Below are 23238 nucleotides of genomic sequence, written 5' to 3' on the forward strand. Positions count from 1 at the left end.
GGCCAAAGAAAACACGGAGAAGAACGTTAGAAGAAGAGGCCAAGACAGCTAGGCTCACGTGGGCACAGATAAAGGGAGCAGCCCAAAACCGAGTCCGGCGGAGAGGTGTGATTGCAGCCCTTTGTTCCCTAGGATTGCTAGTCCGGTGGAGAGGTGTGATTGCATGCCTTTGTTCCCTAGGATTGCTAGTCCGGTGGAGAGGTGTGATTGCAGCCCTTTGTTCCCTAGGATTGCTAGTCCGGTTGAGAGGTGTGATTGCAGCCCTTTGTTCCCTAGGATTGCTAGGCCGGTGGAGTGGTGTGATTACAGCCCTTTGTTCCCTAGGATGGCTCCACAAAGGATTAAGTCATCCTAAACGGAACTTGATTTATCGGGGTTTGAGTTAAACCATTTCCGATTACCGGAAGTCACTTAAAATTGCGATTTTTATGTAATATACTTTTGTAAGAGACTTTCAATATAACCGAAACAGTACACAAGTTTTCCTGTTTACATACAGACAGACGCACAGACAGACATAATTGCAAATCTGACTCGGGAAGGTCTAAAAAGTCGAGTGTATCAAACAATCGATTTAGATTTCTTGCACAATAACAAAATCTCATTACATTTTTTGTGTACGATTACAAAACTTTTTTAAACTCTGTGTACGAGAAAGTAAGGTTTAACAGCATACCAATGGTGAGTAGGTTTAAGAACAAACTAGAGTTGAGTAGGTTTACACCGTTTTAATGGCAAAGCAATATTACATTAGACAATGGCACAAAAAACTAAGTACAACATAACAGTTTTTCTACAAAACATAATTATGTACAACATAATATGGGTACATTCTATGTGTACAGCATTACAGTTGTACAACATTACATCTGGTCGTTGTATTGTATAACCTAACACGTGTACAAAAAAACTGTACAAGTGAGACAGTGGTTGGCCAACTGCCCACCGAACCTGTCAATATCTTGTTCTGCTGTAGTTAACGACGTCTAGCCGGACAATGCCGTACGACTTCCGCTGTCTAGGCCCTGTCGGCTCCATACCCAATCCCGTCCCAGAACTGACAGAACTGGTCCCTGTAGTCGTGCACCAACGTGCGGCTCGGCACCAGGAAGTGCATGGCCGGCCACTGGGACGTGGGGCTGTACTTCGGCCAGGGGGTCAGTTGACCTCTGACCTTGGATGAGATGTCCAGACGCGCGTGCATGTCCTGGTGGCCGAGGTGGATGGTGGCCTCGGCGTTTATGGCCATCTGGTCAGTCTGGCGTGGCCGCTGGCGAGTGACGTCACGGGTGTTGGGGTCACCGGACCAGGCGAAGTTTGTCCAGTAGCTGATGAGATCGCTACTTAAGGCCTCCTCGTCTGCCGTAAATGTGAAGTTGCCTTTATTGGCGGTGTGAAACACGTACACGATCTCCGTGCCGTGGCAAACCCGACCTGCAAACAGGCAGCGGTGGTCAACTTTTGTTACAGATCAACTTTTGATACAGGTCAACTTTTGTTACAGGTCAACTTTTGATACAGGTCAACTTTTGATACAGGTCAACTTTTGATACAGGTCAACTTTTTACACATGTCAACTTTTGATACAGGTCTACTTTTGATACAGGTCAACTTTTGATACAGGTCTACTTTTGACACAGGTCAACTTTTTTACACGGGTCAACTTTTTACAAGGGTCAACTTTTGATACAGGTCAACTTTTGTACACGGGCCAACTTATTATACAGGTCAACTTTTGATACAGGTCAACTTTTGTAAACGGGTCAACTTATTATACAGGTCAACTTTTGATACAGGTCAACTGATTTTATTGTCAACATTATAAACGGTCGATGTTCTTGAACTATCAATAATGAGTAATGTTTATTGAATTTTTCAACCTTTAATTCTACCTACGCACCCGACCATCTATTCACCCCAACCATACCCCCCCACCCTATTATCCGACTCTTCCCCCTCTACCCCACTGTTGAGTGCCTCCCTTGCAGCCTCACCTGACTGTTTTATAGAATGTCGAGATACTGAGTTGCAGCCCTTGGTTGTGTGTTGTGTGTAGGAATTTGTGACATGAACGGCTGACGTGTGTTCACGTGAACGGTTGCCGTGTGTTCACATGGACAGTTGCCGTGTAATAGAACGTGTGTTTGTGTACCAGTTAGTTGGGAGGTCAGCACAGAGAGGATGTGGAGTGGACGTGTATGCTGGAGATTGTCAGGTACCGTTTTATTGTATCGGAGTTTGTATTTATCTGTACAACGTATTATGGTATACTTATTGTTGTTATTGTTGATTATCAAGTAGGCCTATATTGTGTGGTACGTCTTAGTATTGTATTGTCTCCCCCCTTACCCCTCCCCTTGACATCTAAGAACCTGACGCCCATTAACTGTGACGTCACTAATCAGCGTGTGGGAGTGAAAGAGAGATATTGAGTACACGTGAACCTCTGTCCTTCGTTGTTGTTGTTGTTGTTGTTGTTGTTGTTGTTGTTGTTGTTGCTGCTGTTGCTGCTGCTGTCGTCTCCCCGTGTATGTTCTGTCTGTTGGCTGACAGTTTATTGGTGTCAAAACAAAATACAAACTCGACATTACCACGTCAGTGCTACCAACCCGACCATGGGGGTGCACTCGGCCTTACCCTGACCGTGCAACTAACCCGACCATGGGGGTGCACTCGGCCTTACCCTGACCGTGCAACTAACCCGACCATGGGGGTGCACTCGGCCTTACCCTGACCGTGCTACCAACCCGACCATGGGGGTGCACTCGGCCTTACCCTGACCGTGCAACTAACCCGACCATGGGGGTGCACTCGGCCTTACCCTGACCGTGCTACCAACCCGACCATGGGGGTGCACTCGGCCTTACCCTGACCGTGCTACCAACCCGACCATGGGGGTGCACTCGGCCTTACCCTGACCGTGCAACTAACCCGACCATGGGGGTGCACTCGGTCTTACCCTGACCGTGCTACCAACCCGACCATGGGGGTGCACTCGGCCTTACCCTGGCCGTGCAACTAACCCGACCATGGGGGTGCACTCGGCCTTACCCCGAACGTGCTACCAACCCGACCATGGAGGCGAACCTTACCTTCACAGAACGTGACCTGCCCCCAGCCGGGGAAGGAGAAGGCGTGGTCCCAGAGGTAGAGCCAGACATCCCCCGACCCCTGGTCCAGCAGGGTACGGCTCAGGTTCCGAGTGGGGCAGCCAAAGACCAGGTCGGTGCTGATGTTGACCAGTACCTCCCTCTGGTCCTCCAGGGACGTGGGTGGGTAGTGTTCTGCCATCTGATCCGTGGGGGGGGGGGGAGTCATTAGGTACGTTAAGTTTGTTGTATACATTTAGGTCAAACATATAAGTAACAGGTTGTAACTTGTGTATAAAATATGTAATATAGTTATAACAAATTGTGGTTACATTACATTAACATATACATAGATGTTTAACACTTAACTCCTCACCCCCTGACCTTTAACCCTAATTCGGAAACGTGTTAAATGTTTAATGTTAATGCCATTTACACCATAAATAAACAAAAAACACAACAGCTGTACTCGGTCCCGAACCCAAAACTTTGACGATAGATGCCGTAAGCTCTACTCCACCTGGCCACCATTCCAAAATATAACCTTATATACAATCTGGGGAACTTCATTTCAAAATGTCTAATGTATGTTTGCCTTTATATAGAAGCTAAATATAGATTGACAGATATAAGCACTCGCGACACTTACATATATATATATATATATATATATATATATATATATATATATATATATATATATATATATATATATATATATATATATATACACACAAACTCAAGTTTGTTTACATGTTTGAATATTTGTTTGTTTGGCTGATTGGCTACTGGAGAGAATCTACTCTATGTGTAGAGCTGTGAAATAGAATGTAGGTAGAGAACAATTTTTGTTTTCAGACAGACTGTTAATCACAAATTTATTTAAAGACGTTAATTAATTTATTGATTTATTCATTAGTAGATTAACCACATTAATTTTAAAAGTTTAGAAAAACGACTTTACTATGAGTGAATAGTGACGTCACATGATTTGTTAACTTTTTAGCACAATGAATGGCGGCTCCTATACAAGATTTCGTTGCTTATTCAGATCTTTAACGCGTTATAAAGCTAATTTTCTGTCGGCTAGAACTTTAACAATACGTTCATTTGCTGTTTTTATTATGTTCCAACATTTTCAACTGTCTTTTTCATTTAGTTTTACAATAAATGTATCTAGCTCTACAATCTGTCCAAGAAAGTTATTTATAGATCTAGATCTAGAATCTAGGTCAAACCAAAGATTAATTAGTTAAAAATACAATCCATTTTAAAATCATAATACATTTTTGAGTTTCTTTATTAAACTACTTTAGTCCTTAAATACTTGATATAAATCTTTGTGATTTATCAATCTAGATCAAGCAAGAGTTACGCAAAAGCTAGACTTAAGCAAACGAGTAATAGAATCTAGATAATTCTATCTAGATCTAGATAATAATGAGTTTCTATACTAAACTATTTCAGACCTTCATTATTTTATATAAATCTTTGTTTGTGTAGCTATGGAATTGGCTAATTTAAGATAAAATTTAATTTGAAAGTTACTACACTTAGATCTAGATCTAGAAAGGTCCTATGCGCGTAAATCAAGTTGCATTAGGAGACTCAAAGTATTAAACTATACCATAAAAAACATTAGTGACGTTACGAGTCTAAATAGCTATGTTGTTAGTGTAATAGTCTTTCATGCGGGTGGCACGGGTTCTAGTCAAATCATGTCATTGTTAAAAAAAAATTATATTTTAGATATGAATGATAAAGTTGCCTATCTGAACTTGGCGGGATACAGGGCAAGTGAAGTAGAGTTCATCTGTTTCTTTGTCCTAAGCATATGAAGGGATAGTGTGGTCAGAGACGTGCTCGGACGGAATAGTTTTTTAAACGATAAAAACATGTTGTCTGAGACTTGGCGGGACACTGGGCAGGTGAAGTAGAGTTGAGTAGGTCACCAGTGACGTCAGTATATGAAGGGATAGTGTGGTCAGACCAATGTTCAGCCAAAATCGGCGTTTTTAAAAGATAAAAAAAAAAACGTCTTTTTGAATGTGGGGTCTGGTTTTTTGTGACGATAAGTGACAGACGTGATGTTCTTTATTAATGGCCCCCAAAACTCACAGTTATCAAAGAGATGACGGGTAAGTCTAGTATATATATATATATATATATATATATATATATATATATATATATATATATATATATATATATATATATATATATATATCCCATAACGCCAATCTAACGACGAATGATTCTGGAATGAAACCAATTATGTTTTATTGTGAACTCATACGCAGCCAAAAAATTAATTTCTCCCACCATTTTAAAGCAGGCCGAGAAAAAAAAACCGAGATATTAAAATTCCTCGCTCGTTTGCCAGAGGAAATTGGAGGCCGTTTTTAAATCCGGACGTCCTTGTAGCGGCTGTAGATGTCCTATCACTTCATAATTGCATTGCTTATGTTCGGGGGTGTAAAAACCGATTGATTTAATGAGTTAATTAGTTTTTTGACATGATCTATGGGTACGGGTCAATGGGTGCCTAGTGCATTGGTGGCACATTCGACGGATGTATGAGGGCAGAAGGTTTTGTGAGGGCAGATGGGAAGGTTTTGTGAGGGCAGATGGGAAGGTTTTGTGAGGGCAGATGGGAAGGTTTTGTGAGGGCAGATGGGAAGGTGTTGTGATGGCAGATGGAAAGGTGTTGTTAGGGCAGATGGGAAGGTTTCGTGAGGGCAGATGGGAAGGTTTCGTGTGGGCAGATGGGAAGGTTTTGTGAGGGCAGATGGGAAGGTTTTGTGAGGGCAGATGGGAAGGTGTTGTGATGGCAGATGGAAAGGTGTTGTTAGGGCAGATGGGAAGGTTTCGTGAGGGCAGATGGGAAGGTTTCGTGTGGGCAGATGGGAAGGTTTTGTGAGGGCAGATGGGAAGGTTTTGTGAGGGCAGATGGGAAGGTTTTGTGAGGGCAGATGGGAAGGTTTTGTGAGGGCAGATGGGAAGGTTTTGTGAGGGCAGATGGTTTTGTGAGGGCAGATGGTTTTGTGAGGGCAGATGGTTTTGTGAGGGCAGATGGTTTTGTGAGGGCAGATGGTTTTGTGAGGGCAGATGGTTTTGTGAGGGCAGATGGTTTTGTGAGGGCAGATGGTTTTGTGAGGGCAGATGGTTTTGTGAGGGCAGATGGTTTTGTGAGGGCAGATGGTTTTGTGAGGGCAGATGGTTTTGTGAGGGCAGATGGGAAGGTTTCGTGAGGGCAGATGGGAAGGTTTCGTGTGGGCAGATGGGAAGGTTTTGTGAGGGCAGATGGGAAGGTTTTGTGAGGGCAGATGGGAAGGTGTTGTGATGGCAGATGGAAAGGTGTTGTTAGGGCAGATGGGAAGGTTTTGTGAGGGCAGATGGGAAGGTGTTGTGATGGCAGATGGAAAGGTGTTGTTAGGGCAGATGGGAAGGTTTCGTGAGGGCGGATGGGAAGGTTTCGTGTGGGCAGATGGGAAGGTTTTGTGAGGGCAGATGGGAAGGTTTTGTGAGGGCAGATGGGAAGGTTTTGTGAGGGCAGATGGGAAGGTTTTGTGAGGGCAGATGGGAAGGTTTTGTGAGGGCAGATGGTTTTGTGAGGGCAGATGGTTTTGTGAGGGCAGATGGTTTTGTGAGGGCAGATGGTTTTGTGAGGGCAGATGGTTTTGTGAGGGCAGATGGTTTTGTGAGGGCAGATGGTTTTGTGAGGGCAGATGGGAAGGTTTTGTGAGGGCAGAAGGGAAGGTTTTGTTAGGGCAGATGAAAAACCTACACACAAACGTCATACGTAAACCGACACACATTAACTACAAACACACAACCCCCCCACACACACACAACCCCCACACACAAGCCCCTACAACCCCCCCACAAACCCCCACAAACCCCCACAACCCCCCACACAAACCCCACAGCCCCCCCCCCCCCCCCCCCACACACACAAACCCCTACAGACCTCGATGACCTTGTCCGGCCGCACGGCCAGCAGGAGCGCCAGATAGTCTATGACCGTCACCGTCTTGTTGTAGGCGCCGTAGATGTACAGGACCGTCTCCTCGCGCGTGCTACCGATCATGATGGGCTTCTTCTGGTAGCCCCCAGCCCCGTACACATCCAGGGGCTGGCCTGGGGGATAGACACGTGACATGGTTGTTAGACACGTGACATGGTTGTTAGACACGTGACTTTGTTGTTAGACACGTGACAGGGTTGTTAGACACGTGACTGGGTTGTTAGACACGTGACAGGGTTGTTAGACACGTGACAGGGTTGTTAGACACGTGAAAGGGTTGTTAGACACGTGACATGTTTGTTAGACACGTGACTTGGTTGTTAGACACGTGACTGGGGACACGTGACAGGGTTGTTAGACACGTGACATGGTTGTTAGACACGTGACTTGGTTGTTAGACACGTGACTGGGGACACGTGACATGTTTGTTAGACACGTGCCTTGGTTGTTAGACACGTGACTTGGTTGTTAGACACGTGACTGGGTTGTTAGACACGTGACTGGGGACACGTGACAGGGTTGTTAGACACGTGACTTGGTTGTTAGACACGTGACTGGGGACACGTGACATGTTTGTTAGACACGTGACTTGGTTGTTAGACACGTGACTGGGGACACGTGACAGGGTTGTTAGACACGTGACATGGTTGTTAGACACGTGACAGGGTTGTTAGACACGTGACAGGGTTGTTAGACACGTGACAGGGTTGTTAGACACGTGACAGGGTTGTTAGACACGTGACAGGGTTGTTAGACACGTGACAGGGTTGTTAGACACGTGACAGGGTTGTTAGACACGTGACAGGGTTGTTAGACACGTGACAGGGTTGTTAGACACGTGACAGGGTGTTAGACACGTGACAGGAGACACGTGACAGGGTTGTTAGACACGTGACTGGGTTGTTAGACACGTGACTTGGTTGTTAGACACGTCACGGGGTTGTTAGACACGCGTTAGGGTTGTTAGACACATGTTTTATCAAGTTGTAGCTATGGGATTTGTTTGACATATTTAAACGGCAAGCAACACATCAAAGGCAGACAACCTAACCACTAGACAGGTTCCATATACTAGACCAAGGGCAGACAACCTTTAACCACTAGACAGGTTCCATATACTAGACCAAGGGCAGACAACCTTTAACCACTAGACAGGTTCCTTATACTGGAGACAAAGGTCAGACAACCTAACCACTAGACAGTTTCTATATACTAGAAGGGCAGACAACCTAACCACTAGACAGTTTCTATATACTAGAAGGGCAGACAACCTAACCACTAGACAGTATCTATATACTAGACCAAGGGCAGACAACCTAACCACTAGACAGTTTCTATATACTAGAAGGGCAGACAACCTAACCACTAGACAGGTTCCTTATACAAGAGACCAAGGGCAGACAACCTAACCACTAGACAGTTTCTATATACTAGAAGGGCAGACAACCTAACCACTAGACATGTTCCATATACTAGATCAAGGGCAGACAACCTAACCACTAGACAGGTTCTATATACTAGAAGGGCAGACAACCTAACCACTAGACAGTTTCTATATACTAGACCAAGGGCAGACAACCTAACCCCTAGACAGTTTCTATATACTAGACCAAGGGCAGACAACCTAACCACTAGACAGTTTCTATATACTAGAAGGGCAGACAACCTAACCACTAGATAGGTTCCATATACTAGACCAAGGGCAGACAACCTAACTACTAGACAGTTACTATATACTAGAAGGGCAGACAACCTAACCACTAGACAGGTTCCATATACTAGACCAAGGGCAGACAACCTAACCACTAGACAGGTTCCATATACTAGACCAAGGGCAGACAACCTAACCACTAGACAGTTTCTATATACTAGAAGGGCAGACAACCTAACCACTAGACAGGTTCCATATACTAGAGATCAAGGACAGACAACCTAACCACTAGACAGTTTCTATATACTAGAAGGGCAGACAACCTAACCACTAGACAGGTTCCATATACTAGACCAAGGGCAGACAACCCAACCACTAGACAGTTTCTATATACTAGAAGGGCAGACAACTTGTAACCACTAGACAGGTTCCATATTCTAGACCAAAGGGCAGACAACCTAACCACTAGACAGGTTCCATATACTAGAAGGGCAGACAACCTAACCACTAGACAGGTTCCATATACTAGATCAAGGGCAGACAACCTAACCACTAGACAGGTTCCATATACTAGACCAAGGGCAGACAACCTTTAACGACTCTGCCGTCGATGTGAGGTCCGTAGGGTTCAAACATCTCGAGGAACTTTAGGGAGGCAACTTCCGATCTAGTCTTCAGGGACGCTTGAGTTATCTCCTCCGCTGTTTTAGCCCTCAGACAGTCCATATCTGTGGACCAATTATTAGAGCAGTCGTTAAGAGGCCACCCCTGTGTGTGAGGCCACCCCTGTGTGTGGGGCCACCCCTGTGTGTGAGGCCATCTTAGTGTGTGAGGCCATCTTAGTGTGTGAGGCCATCTTAGTGTGTGAGGCCATCTTAGTGTGTGAGGCCACCCCTGTGTGTGAGGCCACCTCTGTGTGTGAGGCCACCCCTGTGTGTGAGGCCACCTCTGTGTGAGGCCACCTCTGTGTGTGTGAGGCCACCTTGTGTGTGTGAGGCCACCTCTGTGTGTGTGAGGCCACCTCTGTGTGAGGCCACCTCTGTGTGTGTGAGGCCATCTTGTGTGTGTGAGGCCACCTCTGTGTGTGTGAGGCCACCTCTGTGTGTGAGGCCACCTCTGTGTGTGTGAGGCCATCTTGTGTGTGTGAGGCCACCTCTGTGTGTGTGAGGCCACCTCTGTGTGTGAGGCCACCTCTGTGTGTGTGAGGCCATCTTGTGTGTGTGAGGCCACCTCTGCGTGTGTGAGGCCACCTCTGTGTGTGAGGCCACCTCTGTGTGAGGCCACCTCTGTGTGTGTGAGGCCATCTTGTGTGTGAGGCCACTCCTGTGTGTGAGGCCACCCCTGTGTGTGAGGCCACCTCTGTGTGTGAGGCCACCTCTGTGTGTGAGGCCACCTCTGTGTGTGAGGCCACCTTTGTGTGTGAGGCCACCTTTGTGTGTGAGGCCACCCTTGTGTGTGAGGCCACCTCTGTGTGTGAGGCCACCTCTGTGTGTGAGGCCACCTTTGTGTGTGAGGCCACCTTTGTGTGTGAGGCCACCCTTGTGTGTGAGGCCACCTCTGTGTGTGAGGCCACCTTTGTGTGTGAGGCCACCTTTGTGTGTGAGGCCACCCTTGTGTGTGAGGCCACCTCTGTGTGTGAGGCCACCTTTGTGTGTGAGGCCACCTTTGTGTGTGAGGCCACCCTTGTGTGTGAGGCCACCTTTGTGTGTGAGGCCACCCTTGTGTGAGGCCATCTGTGTGTGAGGCCACCTCTTCATGGCCACCAATTGAATCAAGTATTGCTGAAGATGAGAACGTGCTGCCCTACGGCCATTTGAAATCGAAAAATGTAAAAACAATATCCAGGTTAATTAGGGGGGCAAATTAGCTTCTGCCGGCCTGGTCCGTCATGTTTCTTCTCTCTTCTGTCATGTCTGGCTGTCATGTTGTCTGTTATAATTGTTAAAGTATGCTTCTCTCTGTTATATGTCTTTCATATTGGTCTGTCACGTCGGGCTGTCACGTCGGACTGTCATGTGAACTTTGTTTCGTCTGACCCAGCTACCCACCCCTGACCCAGCTACCCACCCCTGACCCAGCTACCCACCCCTGACCCAGCTACCCACCCCTGACCCAGCTACCCACCCCTGACCCGGCTACCCACCCCTGACCCAGCTACCCACCCCTGACCCAGCTACCCACCCCTGACCCAGACAGCCACCCCTGACCCAGCTACCCACCCCTGACCCAGCTACCCACCCCTGACCCAGCTACCCACCCCTGACCCAGCTACCCACCCCTGACCCAGCTACCCACCCCTGACCCAGCTACCCACCCCTGACCCAGCTACCCACCCCTGACCCAGCTACCCACCCCTGACCCAGCTACCCACCCCTGACCAAGCTACCCACCCCTGACCCAGCTACCCACCCCTGACCCAGCTACCCACCCCTGACCCAGCTACCCACGACCCAGCTACCCACCCCTGACCAAGCTACCCACCCCTGACCCAGCTACCCACCCCTGACCCAGCTACCCACCCCTGACCCAGCTACCCACCCCTGACCCAGCTACCCACCCCTGACCCAGCTACCCACCCCTGACGGGACAGCCGACAGCCTCCGCCAGCAGCCCGCCCAGCACGAAGGCCTCTGTGTATGTCTTGTATGGCAGGGCCAGGGGTGAGCTCTCGATGATGGCGCGCTGGAACAGTCCGGCAGTCTCGTCCAGCGTCATGTGCTGGATGACGGACTGGGCGCCGGCACTCTGACCAAACAACGTCACCTGCAACAAGAACAACGGCGAACAACGTCACCTACAACAACAAACAACGTCACCTGCAACAACAGCGAACAACGTCACCTGCAACAACAGCGAACAACGTCACCTGCAACAACAGCGAACAACGTCACATACAACAATAACAACACCGAACAACGTCACCTGCAACAGCAACAGCAAACAACGTCACCTGCAACAGCAACAGCAAACAACGTCACCTACAACAGCAACAGCAAACAACGTCACCTACAACAACAACAACAACAGCGAACAACGTCACCTGCAACAACAACACACTCCGGTGATGGACGCGTCCTCATCGTTTACCGAGGTACCATCATTGTCCTGATCGATCACCTCACTATATGTGTCACCACCTGATCACCTCAAATTATGTGTCACCACCTGATAACCTCACCTTATGTGTGTCATCACCTGATCACCTCACCTTATGTGTGTCACCACCTGATCACCTCAAATAATGTGTCACCACCTGATCACCCCACCTTATGTGTGTCACCACCTGATCACCTCACCTTATGTGTGTCACCACCTGATCACCTCACCTTATGTGTGTCACCACCTGATCACCTCACCTTCCCAGGGTCACCACCTGTTCACCTCTCATTCCACGTGTCACCACCTTATCATCTCACCTTATGTGTGTCACCACCTGATCACCTCACCTTATGTGTGTCACCACCTGATCACCTCACCTTATGTGTCGCCACCTGATCACCTCACCTTAAATGTCGCCACCTGATCACCTCACCTTATCTGTATCACCACCTAATCACATCACCTTGTGTGTGTCACCACCTGATCACCTCACCTTCCCCGGGTCACCACCTGATCACCTCATCTTCCCCTGGTCACCACCTGATCGCCTCACCTTATGTGTGTCACCACCTGATCACCTCACCTTATCTGTATCACCACCTAATCACATCACCTTGTGTGTGTCACCACCTGATCACCTCACCTTCCCCGGGTCACCACCTGATCACCTCATCTTCCCCTGGTCACCACCTGATCACCTCACCTTATGTGTGTCACCACCTGATCACCTCACCTTCTCCGGGTCACCACCAAACTGCCGGATGTTGTCCCTGATCCACTTGAGGGCTAACACCTGGTCGTAGAGGCCGTAGTTGCCCCGGGCGTCGTCATCCCCGTCCCCGGTCACCAGAAACCCCAGAGCACCTGCAAGTAGAGCACGTCGTGACGTCAGTCGAGAAGACTGACCAATGAGTGGACATGTCTGGGGTCACGTGGCTCGCCAAGAAAAAGTACCCCGAGTGTACTGTGTTAAAGCCTATACCATTTGTGTCTGTCCACTTCTGACATCCCTACATGTACACAAGGACGGTCTGGGGGCTAGTAGAGCTACGTTTCTCTCTGGTAAATGTAATATTAGAGAGAACGCTGAACTACGCTTCTAAGTACGATAGTAAATGTAATCTTATAGAGAAATACCAACGCAGAGGGTGGGGAGGGCAAGGGTGGGGGAGCGGGGCCGAAGTCCACTTTTACCCCAGACGTGGATGGAACTTAACGTGACGTTAGAAATCAAATTTTCTCTCCATCAAAGTCAAGGTCACGTCTGATGGTGCGCGCCGGTCTTCACGTGACTGACACGCCCCTTGATGTCGATGGGTGCTTCACGTCAACCCGTGGGTGGCTAGGAGAACTCACTGGGACAGTGGGTGTTGACCCGTGCCCCCCACCCCCACCAAATAAACTCACACAGACTGGTGTATTTTTACCCGCCCCACCACACCAGTTAATATGTGAGACCAACCCACACCGGAAGTAGGTCTGATGATTATTCAGCCTCCCCCTCCCCCACACACCACACACACACACCACACACACACATAACCCACTCACGCAAACAGCATCTCATTTTCTGTTAGACGTTTTCATGTTGTCATGCCCCCCCCCCTCCCCAATAGACTCCCCCAGCCTGTAGTTCTTGACCCTACCCCCCCCCCCCCAATAGACTCACCCTGTCTGTAGTTCAAGTTGACCCCCCCCCCCCCAATAGACTCACCTAGCCTGTAGTTCAAGTTGACCCCCCCCCCCAATAGACTCACCCAGCCTGTAGTTCAAGTTGACCTTACCCCTCCCCCCTTCCATCCCCCCACAATAGACTCACCCAGCCTGTAGTTCGTTGACCCCCCTCCCCAATAGACTCACCTAGCCTGTAGTTCAAGTTGACCCTACCCCCCTCCCCCCCCCAATAGACTCACCCAGCCTGTAGTTCAAGTTGACCCTACCCCCCCATAGACTCACCCAGCCTGTAGTTCAAGTTGTCCCCCCCCCCATCAATAGACTCACCCAGCCTGTAGTTCAAGTTGACCCCCACCCACCAATAGACTCACCCAGCCTGTAGTTCAAGTTGACCCTACCCCCCTCCCCCCCCCCAATAGACTCACCCAGCCTGTAGTTCAAGTTGACCCCCCCCCCCAATAGACTCACCCAGCCTGTAGTTCAAGTTGCCCCCCCCCCTAATAAACTCACCCAGCCTGTAGTTCAAGTTGCCCCCCCCCCCCTAATAAACTCACCCAGCCTGTAGTTCAAGTTGCCCCCCCCCCCACCAATAGACTCACCCAGCCTGAAGTTCAAGTTGACCCCCCCCCCCAATAGACTCACCCAGTCTGTAGTTCATGACCCTACCCCCCCCCCCCCCGCAATAGACTCACCCAGCCTGTAGTTCATGTTGACCTGCACAACATTCCCCCACCAATAGACTCACCCAGCCTGTAGTTCATGTTGACCTGGACAACGTTCCCCCTCTGTGTGAAGTAGACCCCCCCCCACCAATAAACTCACCCAGCCTGTAGTTCAAGTTGACCCCCCCCCCCACCAATGGACTCACCCAGCCTGTAGTTCAAGTTGACCTGGACAACATTCCCCCCCCCCTAATAAACTCACCCAGCCTGTAGTTCAAGTTGTCCCCCCCCCCAATAGACTCACCCAGCCTGTAGTTCAAGTTGTCCCCCCCCCCCAATAGACTCACCCAGCCTGTAGTTCAAGTTGTCCCCCCCCCCTAATAGACTCACCCAGTCTGTAGTTCAAGTTGACCCCCCCCCCCACCAATAGACTCACCTAGCCTGTAGTTCAAGTTGACCTGGACAACATTCCCCAATAGACTCACCCAGCCTGTAGTTCAAGTTGACCTGGACAACGTTCCCCCCCCCTAATAGACTCACCCAGCCTGTAGTTCAAGTTGACCTGGACAACGTTCCCCCCCCCCTAATAGACTCACCCAGCCTGTAGTTCAAGTTGACCTGGACAACGTTCCCCCCCCCCCCTAATAGACTCACCCAGCCTGTAGTTCATGTTGACCTGGACAACGTTCCCCCCCCCCCTAATAGACTCACCCAGCCTGTAGTTCATGTTGACCTGGACAACATTCCCCCTCTGTGTGAAGTAGACCCCGTCGAACAGCGGACTTGACCCACTCATGTCGAAGAAGTTTCCGCCGTGAATGTAGGCCATAACCGGCAGACCGGAAGTATTTCCGGCACCATCGGGGGCGAAGATATTCAGATAGAGACAGTCTTCAGACATCTGTTCAGATAGAGACAGTCTTCAGACATCTGTTCAGATAGAGACTGTCTTCAGACATCTGTTCAGACTGTCTTCAGACATCTGTTCAGACTGTCTTCAGACATCTGTTCAGATAGAGACTGTCTTCAGACATCTGTTCAGACATCTGTTCAGATAGAGACTGTCTTCAGACATCTGCTCAGACTGTCTTCAGACATCTGCTCAGACTGTCTTCAGACATCTGCTCAGACTGTCTTCAGACATCTGTTCAGATAGAGACTGTCTTCAGACATCTGCTCAGACAGTCTTCAGACATCTGTTCAGATAGAGACTGTCTTCAGACATCTGTTCAGGCTGTCTTCAGACATCTGTTCAGACTGTCTTCAGACATCTGTTCAGATAGAGACTGTTCAGACATCTGTTCAGATAGAGACAGTCTTCAGACATCTGCTCAGATAGAGACATTCTTCAGACATCTGTTCAGATAGAGACTGTCTTCAGACATCTGTTCAGACTGTCTTCAGACATCTGTTCAGACTGTCTTCAGACATCTGCTAAGATAGAGACTGTCTTCAGACATCTGCTCAGATAGAGACAGTCTTCAGACATCTGTTCAGATAGAGACTGTCTTCAGACATCTGTTCAGACTGTCTTCAGACATCTGTTCAGACTGTCTTCAGACATCTGTTCAGATAGAGACTGTCTTCAGACATCTGTTCAGATAGAGACTGTCTTCAGACATCTGTTCAGACTGTCTTCAGACATCTGTTCAGACTGTCTTCAGACATCTGTTCAGATAGAGACTGTCTTCAGACATCTGCTAAGATAGAGACTGTCTTCAGACATCTGTTAAGATAGCGACTGTCTTCAGACATCTGCTAAGATACAGACAGTCTTCAGACATCTGCTAAGATAGAGACAGTCTTCAGACATCTGCTAAGATACAGTCTTCAGACATCTGCTAAGAAAGAGACCGTCTTCAGACATCTGTTCAGAAAGACATTCTTTTTTTTTTTTGCTTTTTGTTATACGGAGTAAAGTAGATTAGCATTGTAATTCGAAAAATTGAAATTAATATTGTCACAAATTAATATTGTCACAAATTAATATTGTCACAAATTAATATTGTCACAAATCTCTACATCTTTCCTTCGTCGGAATCGTAAAGGTCTTAACTTATGTAGGGCCTACTATTTTTTAGTCAGGTAGATGAAAAAATTGTCATAAATATGTATTAGATCTAGATCCTATACCTAGGTTGTATTAACTTTTGAGTGATTTCCGGTTACCGAAAATGGTACTTCTATCTGTGCCTGCTTTCTCAGATTCCTATTAAATTTTTAATTTTCATGTTCCCACAAAGCATCCGAGTCAAGAACTTTGCAAGTTAAGGAATATTGACTTTACAAGGCCAACATTGCAAGTAAAGGAATATTGACTTTACAAGGCCAACATTGCTTTAACCCAATTCCACTATTTGTGACAGTTGCCTAGCGTATTTGTGACAGTTGCCTACCTTTTTGGGGCAGGCGATGGTGGGCGTCAACTTCTCGCAGCCGATCTGTGGGCACCCGGGCGGGTCTACGTCTGCTGCCAGCACATGGGCCCACGGGGCGGGGGGCTGGGGCGGCAGCCATCTAAATGACAGGTAGCCTAAGTTTACATCGAGTAGTTTAAAGGTAGCCTAAGTTTACATCAAGTAGTTTAAAGGTAGCCATCTAAATGACAGGTAGCCTAAGTTTACATCAAGTAGTTAAAAGGTAGCCTAAGTTTACATCAAGTAGTTTAAAGGTAGCCATCTAAATGACAGGTAGCCTAAGTTTACATCAAGTAGTTTAAAGGTAGCCATCTAAATGACAGGTAGCCTAAGTTTACATCAAGTAGTTTAAAGGTAGCCATCTAAATGACAGGTAGCCTAAGTTTACATCAAGTAGTTAAAAGGTAGCCTAAGTTTACATCATGTAGTTTAATGGTAGTCTAAGTTTACATCAAGTACTTAAAAGGTAGCCTAAGTTTACATAAAGTAATTAAAACTGACACAGTCTCAAATTTTCATCAACCCCCGACCCCCCCCCCCCTCGAACCGTCTCCCTCGCGTCACGTGCCACTACGTCACTGGCCAAAGTTTCTGGTGACCGGAAGTCCGTGTGCTGACGTCTGCTGGTCCAACTGGACAACTGGACACTGGTCTGACGGAAAATGCCGGGCGTCACGGGAGAAATGTTGATCACGTGGTCACCCGATCACGTGACAGACAGGACCCGAGCAGACGATATCTCGCTGACGTCACATCCGTTGCTACGGTCGTGTGGCAGGTAATATTGCTTTACAAATGAGGGTCACTGGGGTCACTGGTCAGGCGGGGTTGCAATGAAATACGTTGACCCCAAACATTAGACGGCTAGAAAAACATGAGTTCTAAAAAAAAAAAGGAAAATCAAATCTCCATCTGTGGCGATTCTTGATGCCTTGTCACAGATACAGGCTGGTGGGCGGGGCTTCTGGACAGGAAGTGGATGAATCAGTTGCATCTACGGGGGCGGGGTTGTGATGGTTTGTACCGATGTCTTATGCGTGGTCAACTTTCCTCTGATGAGAAATCACACTTTGGTCAGTGATGTCAGGTGGTGAGACGTGGATGGTAAGACGTGGATGGTGAGACGTGGGTGGTGAGACGTGGGTGGTGAGGCGTGGATGGTGAGACGTGGATGGTGAGACGTGGAAGGTGAGACGTGGATGGTGAGACGTGGATGGTGAGGTGGTGAGACGTGAGGTGGTGAGACGTGGATGGTGAGACGTGGATGGTGAGGCGTGGATGGTGAGATGTGAGGTGGTGAGACGTGAGGTGGTGAGACGTGAGGTGGTGAGACGTGGATGGTGAGGCGTGGATGGTGAGACGTGGATGGTGAGGTGGTGAGACGTGAGGTGGTGAGACGTGGATGGTGAGACGTGAGGTGGTGAGACGTGAGGTGGTGAGACGTGAGGTGGTGAGACGTGGATGGTGAGACGTGGATGGTGAGACGTGGATGGTGAGACGTGGATGGTGAGACGTGGATGGTGAGACGTGGATGGTGAGGTGGTGAGACGTGAGGTGGTGAGACGTGAGGTGGTGAGACGTGAGGTGGTGAGACGTGGATGGTGAGACGTGGATGGTGAGGCGTGGATGGTGAGACGTGGATGGTGAGGCGTGGATGGTGAGGCGTGGATGGTGAGGCGTGGATGGTGAGGCGTGGATGGTGAGGCGTGGATGGTGAGGCGTGGATGGTGAGACGTGAGGTGGTGAGACGTGAGGTGGTGAGACGTGAGGTGGTGAGATGGTGAGGTGGTGAGATGGTGAGATGGTGAGACGTGAGATGGTGAGACGTGGGGTAGTGTGAAGACAGATGGTTGGCCAATGAAAATTGGTGTTTGTTGCTGTGTTTTTTAAAGAGATTTTACAGTAATTTGAAAAGATCTCAAACGTTTACTTATATATTTTAAAAAATCGCGTGCAATGTTATTAAAATAAATGTCGATATAGAAACTGGATCGTTTGGTATTTATCATCACAACTTTACTAAAGATCGGACTTGTTAGATGCTTCTATTTTCAGTGAGGAAATAAAATTTGAAAATTAGGTAAAAAAATGTGGTTGTATCTTGTGTTGAGTTGGTGATGGAGATCCTAAAAGATCCTGCAGGTCAATAGGTTAGCATCAATTACACGGGGAAAATGCACATGCATAAAAATAATGAGAAGATAAACTTTAAACAAATTGACGGCGGACTTATTCATATCTAATATGTCCACGTCTACAAGGGGACACTATTCTATTACCGATATTTGTTTTTAATTTTACACTATTTTACACACGCTATGTTGACAAAACTGAGAAAAACATTTATTGTTTATCCATGACCACCTCACCCGTCCATTTGTGTCCGTTGAACTGTATAAGTCATTTTCAATTTCCCCCCCCCTCCCATTTAACATACGGTAAAGAACTACATTTACTGAACAAATCCCCCCCCCCCCCCCTCCCATTTAACATACGGTAAAGAACTACATTTACTGAACAAATCCCCCCCTCCCATTTAACATACGGTAAAGAACTGCCTTGACCCGGTGCATACCATGTTTTTTTCCTGCGCAGTTTGCTCAACATTTCAATGTCGTCTTGTTTTTAGCTTTAGGGTTTCGTGTTTTTAATTTTAGTTTTTATTCGTGAGATTTAAAGTACAAACTTCATCGAAGACTTACCTTACCGACAGGTTGTGGGCAGGCAAGACTTACCTTAATTTACCAACCGGTCGTGGGCAACAAAGACTTACCTTAACTTACCGACAGGTTGTGGGCAACAAAGACTTACCTTAACTTACCGACAGGTTTTAGTAGGCAAGACTTACCTTAATTTACCGACAGGCGGTGAGGCAAAGGGCACACCTCTGAAGGCCACGGTCAAGCCGTCGCTGATGCCCTTGACCTTGCCATGGCTCGTCTGCACGATGACCTCTCTGCCCAGCACGGACAAGATGGCACACGACAGGAAACTAAGGGCGAGCAACCCACGGGACATTGTCTGGAGCCAAAAACAAAGGGCCAGGAATTAGTTACGTCATCGGTCGTCGTGTAGGACTTAATCTACATGCTCAACACTACCTGGTGTCCGCTATTCAGCACTCAACACTACATCGTGTCCGCTATTCAGCACTCAACACTACATCGTGTCCGCTATTCAGCACTCAACACTACATCGTGTCCGCTATTCAGCACTCAACACTACATCGTGTCCGCTATTCAGCACTCAACACTACCTCGTGTCCGCTATTCAGCACTCAACACTACCTCGTGTCCGCTATTCAGCACTCAACACTACCTCGTGTCCGCTATTCAGCACTCAACACTACCTCGTGTCCGCTATTCAGCACTCAACACTACCTCGTGTCCGCTATTCAGCACTCAACACTACCTCGTGTCCGCTATTCAGCACTCAACACTACCTCGTGTCCGCTATTCAGCACTCAACACTACCTCGTGTCCGCTATTCAGCACTCAACACTACCTCGTGTCCGCTATTCAGCACTTAACACTGTGTCGAGTTACAATCGCCGTAGTCCTTGTTTTAGTGCCACAATCGTGATTTCTCTGGGCCTGAGCTCGTGACAAAAACGTGACTTGACGATCTCTATATCAGACTAAACTTGCGAACGAAGGCCGATGTATCATAGAAAATGTTTGACACGAAGGCCGATATATAAGTTTTATACAAAGGCCGATTTATCTTGCATGGAGTGTAAGACACAAAGGCCAGTGTATCAGACAAAACTTTGGACACAAAGAACGGTGTATCACGCATGGATTATTGACATAAAGGCCGATATATCATGAACGAAGTATAGCTCTGAGATTCTTGCAAAATACAACTTTGGTTTATCGACGTAGTCCCCCCCCCCCCCCCCGACCTCCTGACCTCTCCCCGGGACGTTTCAGTACCGCTGACCGGCAGTATCAGCAGAATAATCTAAAACTCGAGGTCTGACAGCTCTGTGGTTGCCATGGAGACGGCCAGTGGTTGCCATGGAGACGGCCAGTGGTTGCCATGGAGACGGCCAGTGGTTGCCATAGTGAGAGCTAGCCCCAACTATCCAGTGTTTGACACTTGTGTTGGACTGGCCGACAACCTGCAGCAGATCTGTCAGATGCGGGACTTGTTTATGCGACATGTTTGTTGTACAGATTTATGCGACATGTTTGCGCAACTTGTTTATGCGACATGTTTGTTGAACAAATTCATGCGACATGTTTGCGCAACTTGTTTATGCGACATGTTTGTTGAACAAATTCATGCGACATGTTTGCGCAACTTGTTTATGCGACATGTTTGTTGAACAAATTCATGCGACATGTTTGCGCAACTTGTTTATGCGACATGTTTGTTGAACATATTCATGCGACATGTTTGCGCAACTTGTTTATGCGACATGTTTGTTGAACAAATTCATGCGACATGTTTGCGCAACTTGTTTATGCGACATGTTTGTTGAACATATTCATGCAACATGTATGCGCAACTTGTTTATGCGACATGTTTGTTGAACAAATTCATGCGACATGTTTGCGCAACTTGTTTATGCGACATGTTTGTTGAACAAATTCATGCGACATGTTTGCGCAACTTGTTTATGCGACATGTTTGTTGAACAAATTCATGCGACATGTTTGCGCAACTTGTTTATGCGACATGTTTGTTGAACAAATTCATGCGACATGTTTGCGCAACTTGTTTATGCGACATGTTTGTTGAACAAATTCATGCAACATGTATGCGCAACTTGTTTATGCGACATGTTTGTTGAACAGATTCATGCGACATGTTTGCGCAACTTGTTTATGAGGCATGTTTGTTGAACAGATTCATGCGACATGTTTGCGCAACTTGTTTATGCGACATGTTTGTTGAACAGATTCATACCACAAGTTTGCGCAACTTGTTTATGCAACATTGTCGCACAACCTAACTATAAAATGTGAACGGCATAGATTCTCAAACATTTTAAAGTTGTAAAACGTGAGAAACTACATTTTAGGGAAGCATTTTTACCTCCCCCCTCCTTCCTTCACCTCCCCCCCCCCCCCTCCTTCTTAACCACCTTCCTTCACCCGCCCCCCCCTCCCCACCCGTCGATCTAGAAAGTTTCACGTGTCAAACAAAAGAATAATTGTGCCGCTCAAATAACGCCCGGCCGGAAAATGTAATAATATCCGGGTCAATTGAAGCCAGCAACCCGGACAAGTGAGGCTAGCGGGCCGGACAAGTGAGGCTAGCGGGCCGGACAATGAGTATAGTAAGTAAATATCCGGAGCGGTTCCAGCCATTTCCCGCGTCTTGTAGCAGACGTGTCTGGTCTGGCAGCCAATTGTTGGCACGCAAGAAAAACAAATTTCCCAAAAGCCACTTAACATTGCACGAGAAAAGTCTTTCCATTTTGAACCCTACACGCAGTCGCCCCCCTTGAGTATTATGAAAGCTACCTAATCAATCAAGGGGAGATTACTCCGTCCGCGAGTTGAACAACTCGCTATCCCAACAACGGGCTCAGGCCGGGCTCAAAGGGAAGTTACTGCAGATCTGCTCACACTGGGTACGGTGGGGAGTTGATGGCTGGGGTTTAGCGCTTACATTAGCCGGGTTTAGCGCTTACATTAGCCGGGTTTAGCGCTTACACTAGTCTGATTTAACGCTTACATTTAACGGGTTTAGCGCTTACATTAGCCGGGTTTAGCACTTACATTAGCCGGGTTTAGCGCTTACACTAGTCTGATTTAACGCTTACATTTAACGGGTTTAGCGCTTACATTAGCCGGGTTTAGCGTTTACACTAGTCTGATTTAGCGCTTACATTTAACGGGTTTAGCACTTAGATTAGCCGGGTTTAGCGCTTACACTAGTCTGATTTAACGCTTACATTAGTCTGATTTAGCGCTTACATTAGCCGGGTTTAGGGCATATATTAGCCTGGTTTAGCGTTTACATTTTACGGGTTTAGCGCTTACATTTAACGGGTTTAGCGCTTACATTAGTCTGGTTTAGCTTACATTAGTCTGGTTTAGCACTGACACCAACCTACCTTCCCCACCCCCAATCTCCTGCTCCCTAAGTTAAACCGAAAGGTTGTGCCGTTAAACCCGTCCATATCGAAATACAGAGGTCTAAAAATAGAGGAAAAAACTCACCAGTTTGTGTCGGTAGGTCTCCCGCTACTAAACATGTGGGCGTGGCATATCTCCATACCACGTGACCACTGTTATCGCCAGATGTGATACCGCTGTACCACGTGACGGAAGGGGACCAAAATACGTCAGTTAACGACACTTAGCTAGACGTGTGACGTCAGCACGGTGGTACACGTCCGGCGTTACCGTACATTGTGTTAACCTTACTTTCACATTAAATGACGTCCAGATATGACGTCCACAAACGACGTCCACAAATGACGTCCACATATGACGTCCACAAATGACGTCCATATTGACACACTGTAAAAGTTGTAAGGTACTCTGGAACTGTTTTGGTCTCCTACACACGTGTCGGCCTTGAGGGATATCTCAGGTAGGCTAATTAGGTTGATCTGATATCTATCTGATCAACAAATGGGATATCGATATCGATCTCATCA

The 23238-nt window shown here is 47.5% G+C and overlaps 1 protein-coding gene across 4 annotated transcripts; it reads right to left on the reverse strand.

Moving 5' to 3' along the window:
* Nucleotides 1-708: 708 nt before the first annotated feature.
* LOC131947631 (cAMP-regulated D2 protein) lies at nt 709-22903 on the reverse strand. 4 transcript variants are annotated; one of them, XM_059308861.1, is made up of 11 exons: nt 22690-22785; nt 19468-19640; nt 16599-16719; nt 14936-15103; nt 14409-14430; nt 12600-12730; nt 11344-11530; nt 9358-9495; nt 7060-7229; nt 3093-3291; nt 709-1434 (listed from the first exon to the last, which is right to left on the reverse strand). In XM_059308861.1, the coding sequence occupies exons 1-11, from the start codon at nt 22753-22755 to the stop codon at nt 1019-1021; spliced, it is 1791 nt and encodes a 596-aa protein (XP_059164844.1). In that variant the 5' UTR covers nt 22756-22785; the 3' UTR covers nt 709-1018. The 4 variants fall into 4 exon arrangements, with proteins under 4 accessions (XP_059164844.1, XP_059164843.1, XP_059164845.1 ...); XM_059308860.1 differs by lacking the exon at nt 14409-14430 and adding an exon at nt 14743-14764; XM_059308862.1 differs by lacking the exons at nt 14409-14430; nt 22690-22785 and adding an exon at nt 22796-22903 and having other exon boundaries at nt 14914-15103.
* Between the last annotated feature and the right edge of the window lie 335 nt (nt 22904-23238).

The sequence above is a fragment of the Physella acuta genome, unplaced genomic scaffold, assembly GCF_028476545.2.
Source record: "Physella acuta isolate Inbredline_101_S28 unplaced genomic scaffold, ASM2847654v3 ptg000602l, whole genome shotgun sequence".
Classification (NCBI taxonomy): domain Eukaryota; kingdom Metazoa; phylum Mollusca; class Gastropoda; family Physidae; genus Physella; species Physella acuta.

Bases quoted from the DNA above. Each gene is read 5' to 3' on its own strand.
- LOC131947631 (XM_059308861.1), bottom strand. From the start codon at position 22,755: ATGGACGGGTTTAACGGCACAACCTTTCGGTTTAACTTAGGGAGCAGG. The intron at 16,720-19,467 runs GTAAGTCTTGCC...CCTGTCATTTAG, and splicing joins CCGCCTGTCGGTAAATTAAG to ATGGCTGCCGCCCCAGCCCC. The intron at 7,230-9,357 runs GTTGTCTGCCCT...TCTATCCCCCAG, and splicing joins CGACGGCAGAGTCGTTAAAG to GCCAGCCCCTGGATGTGTAC.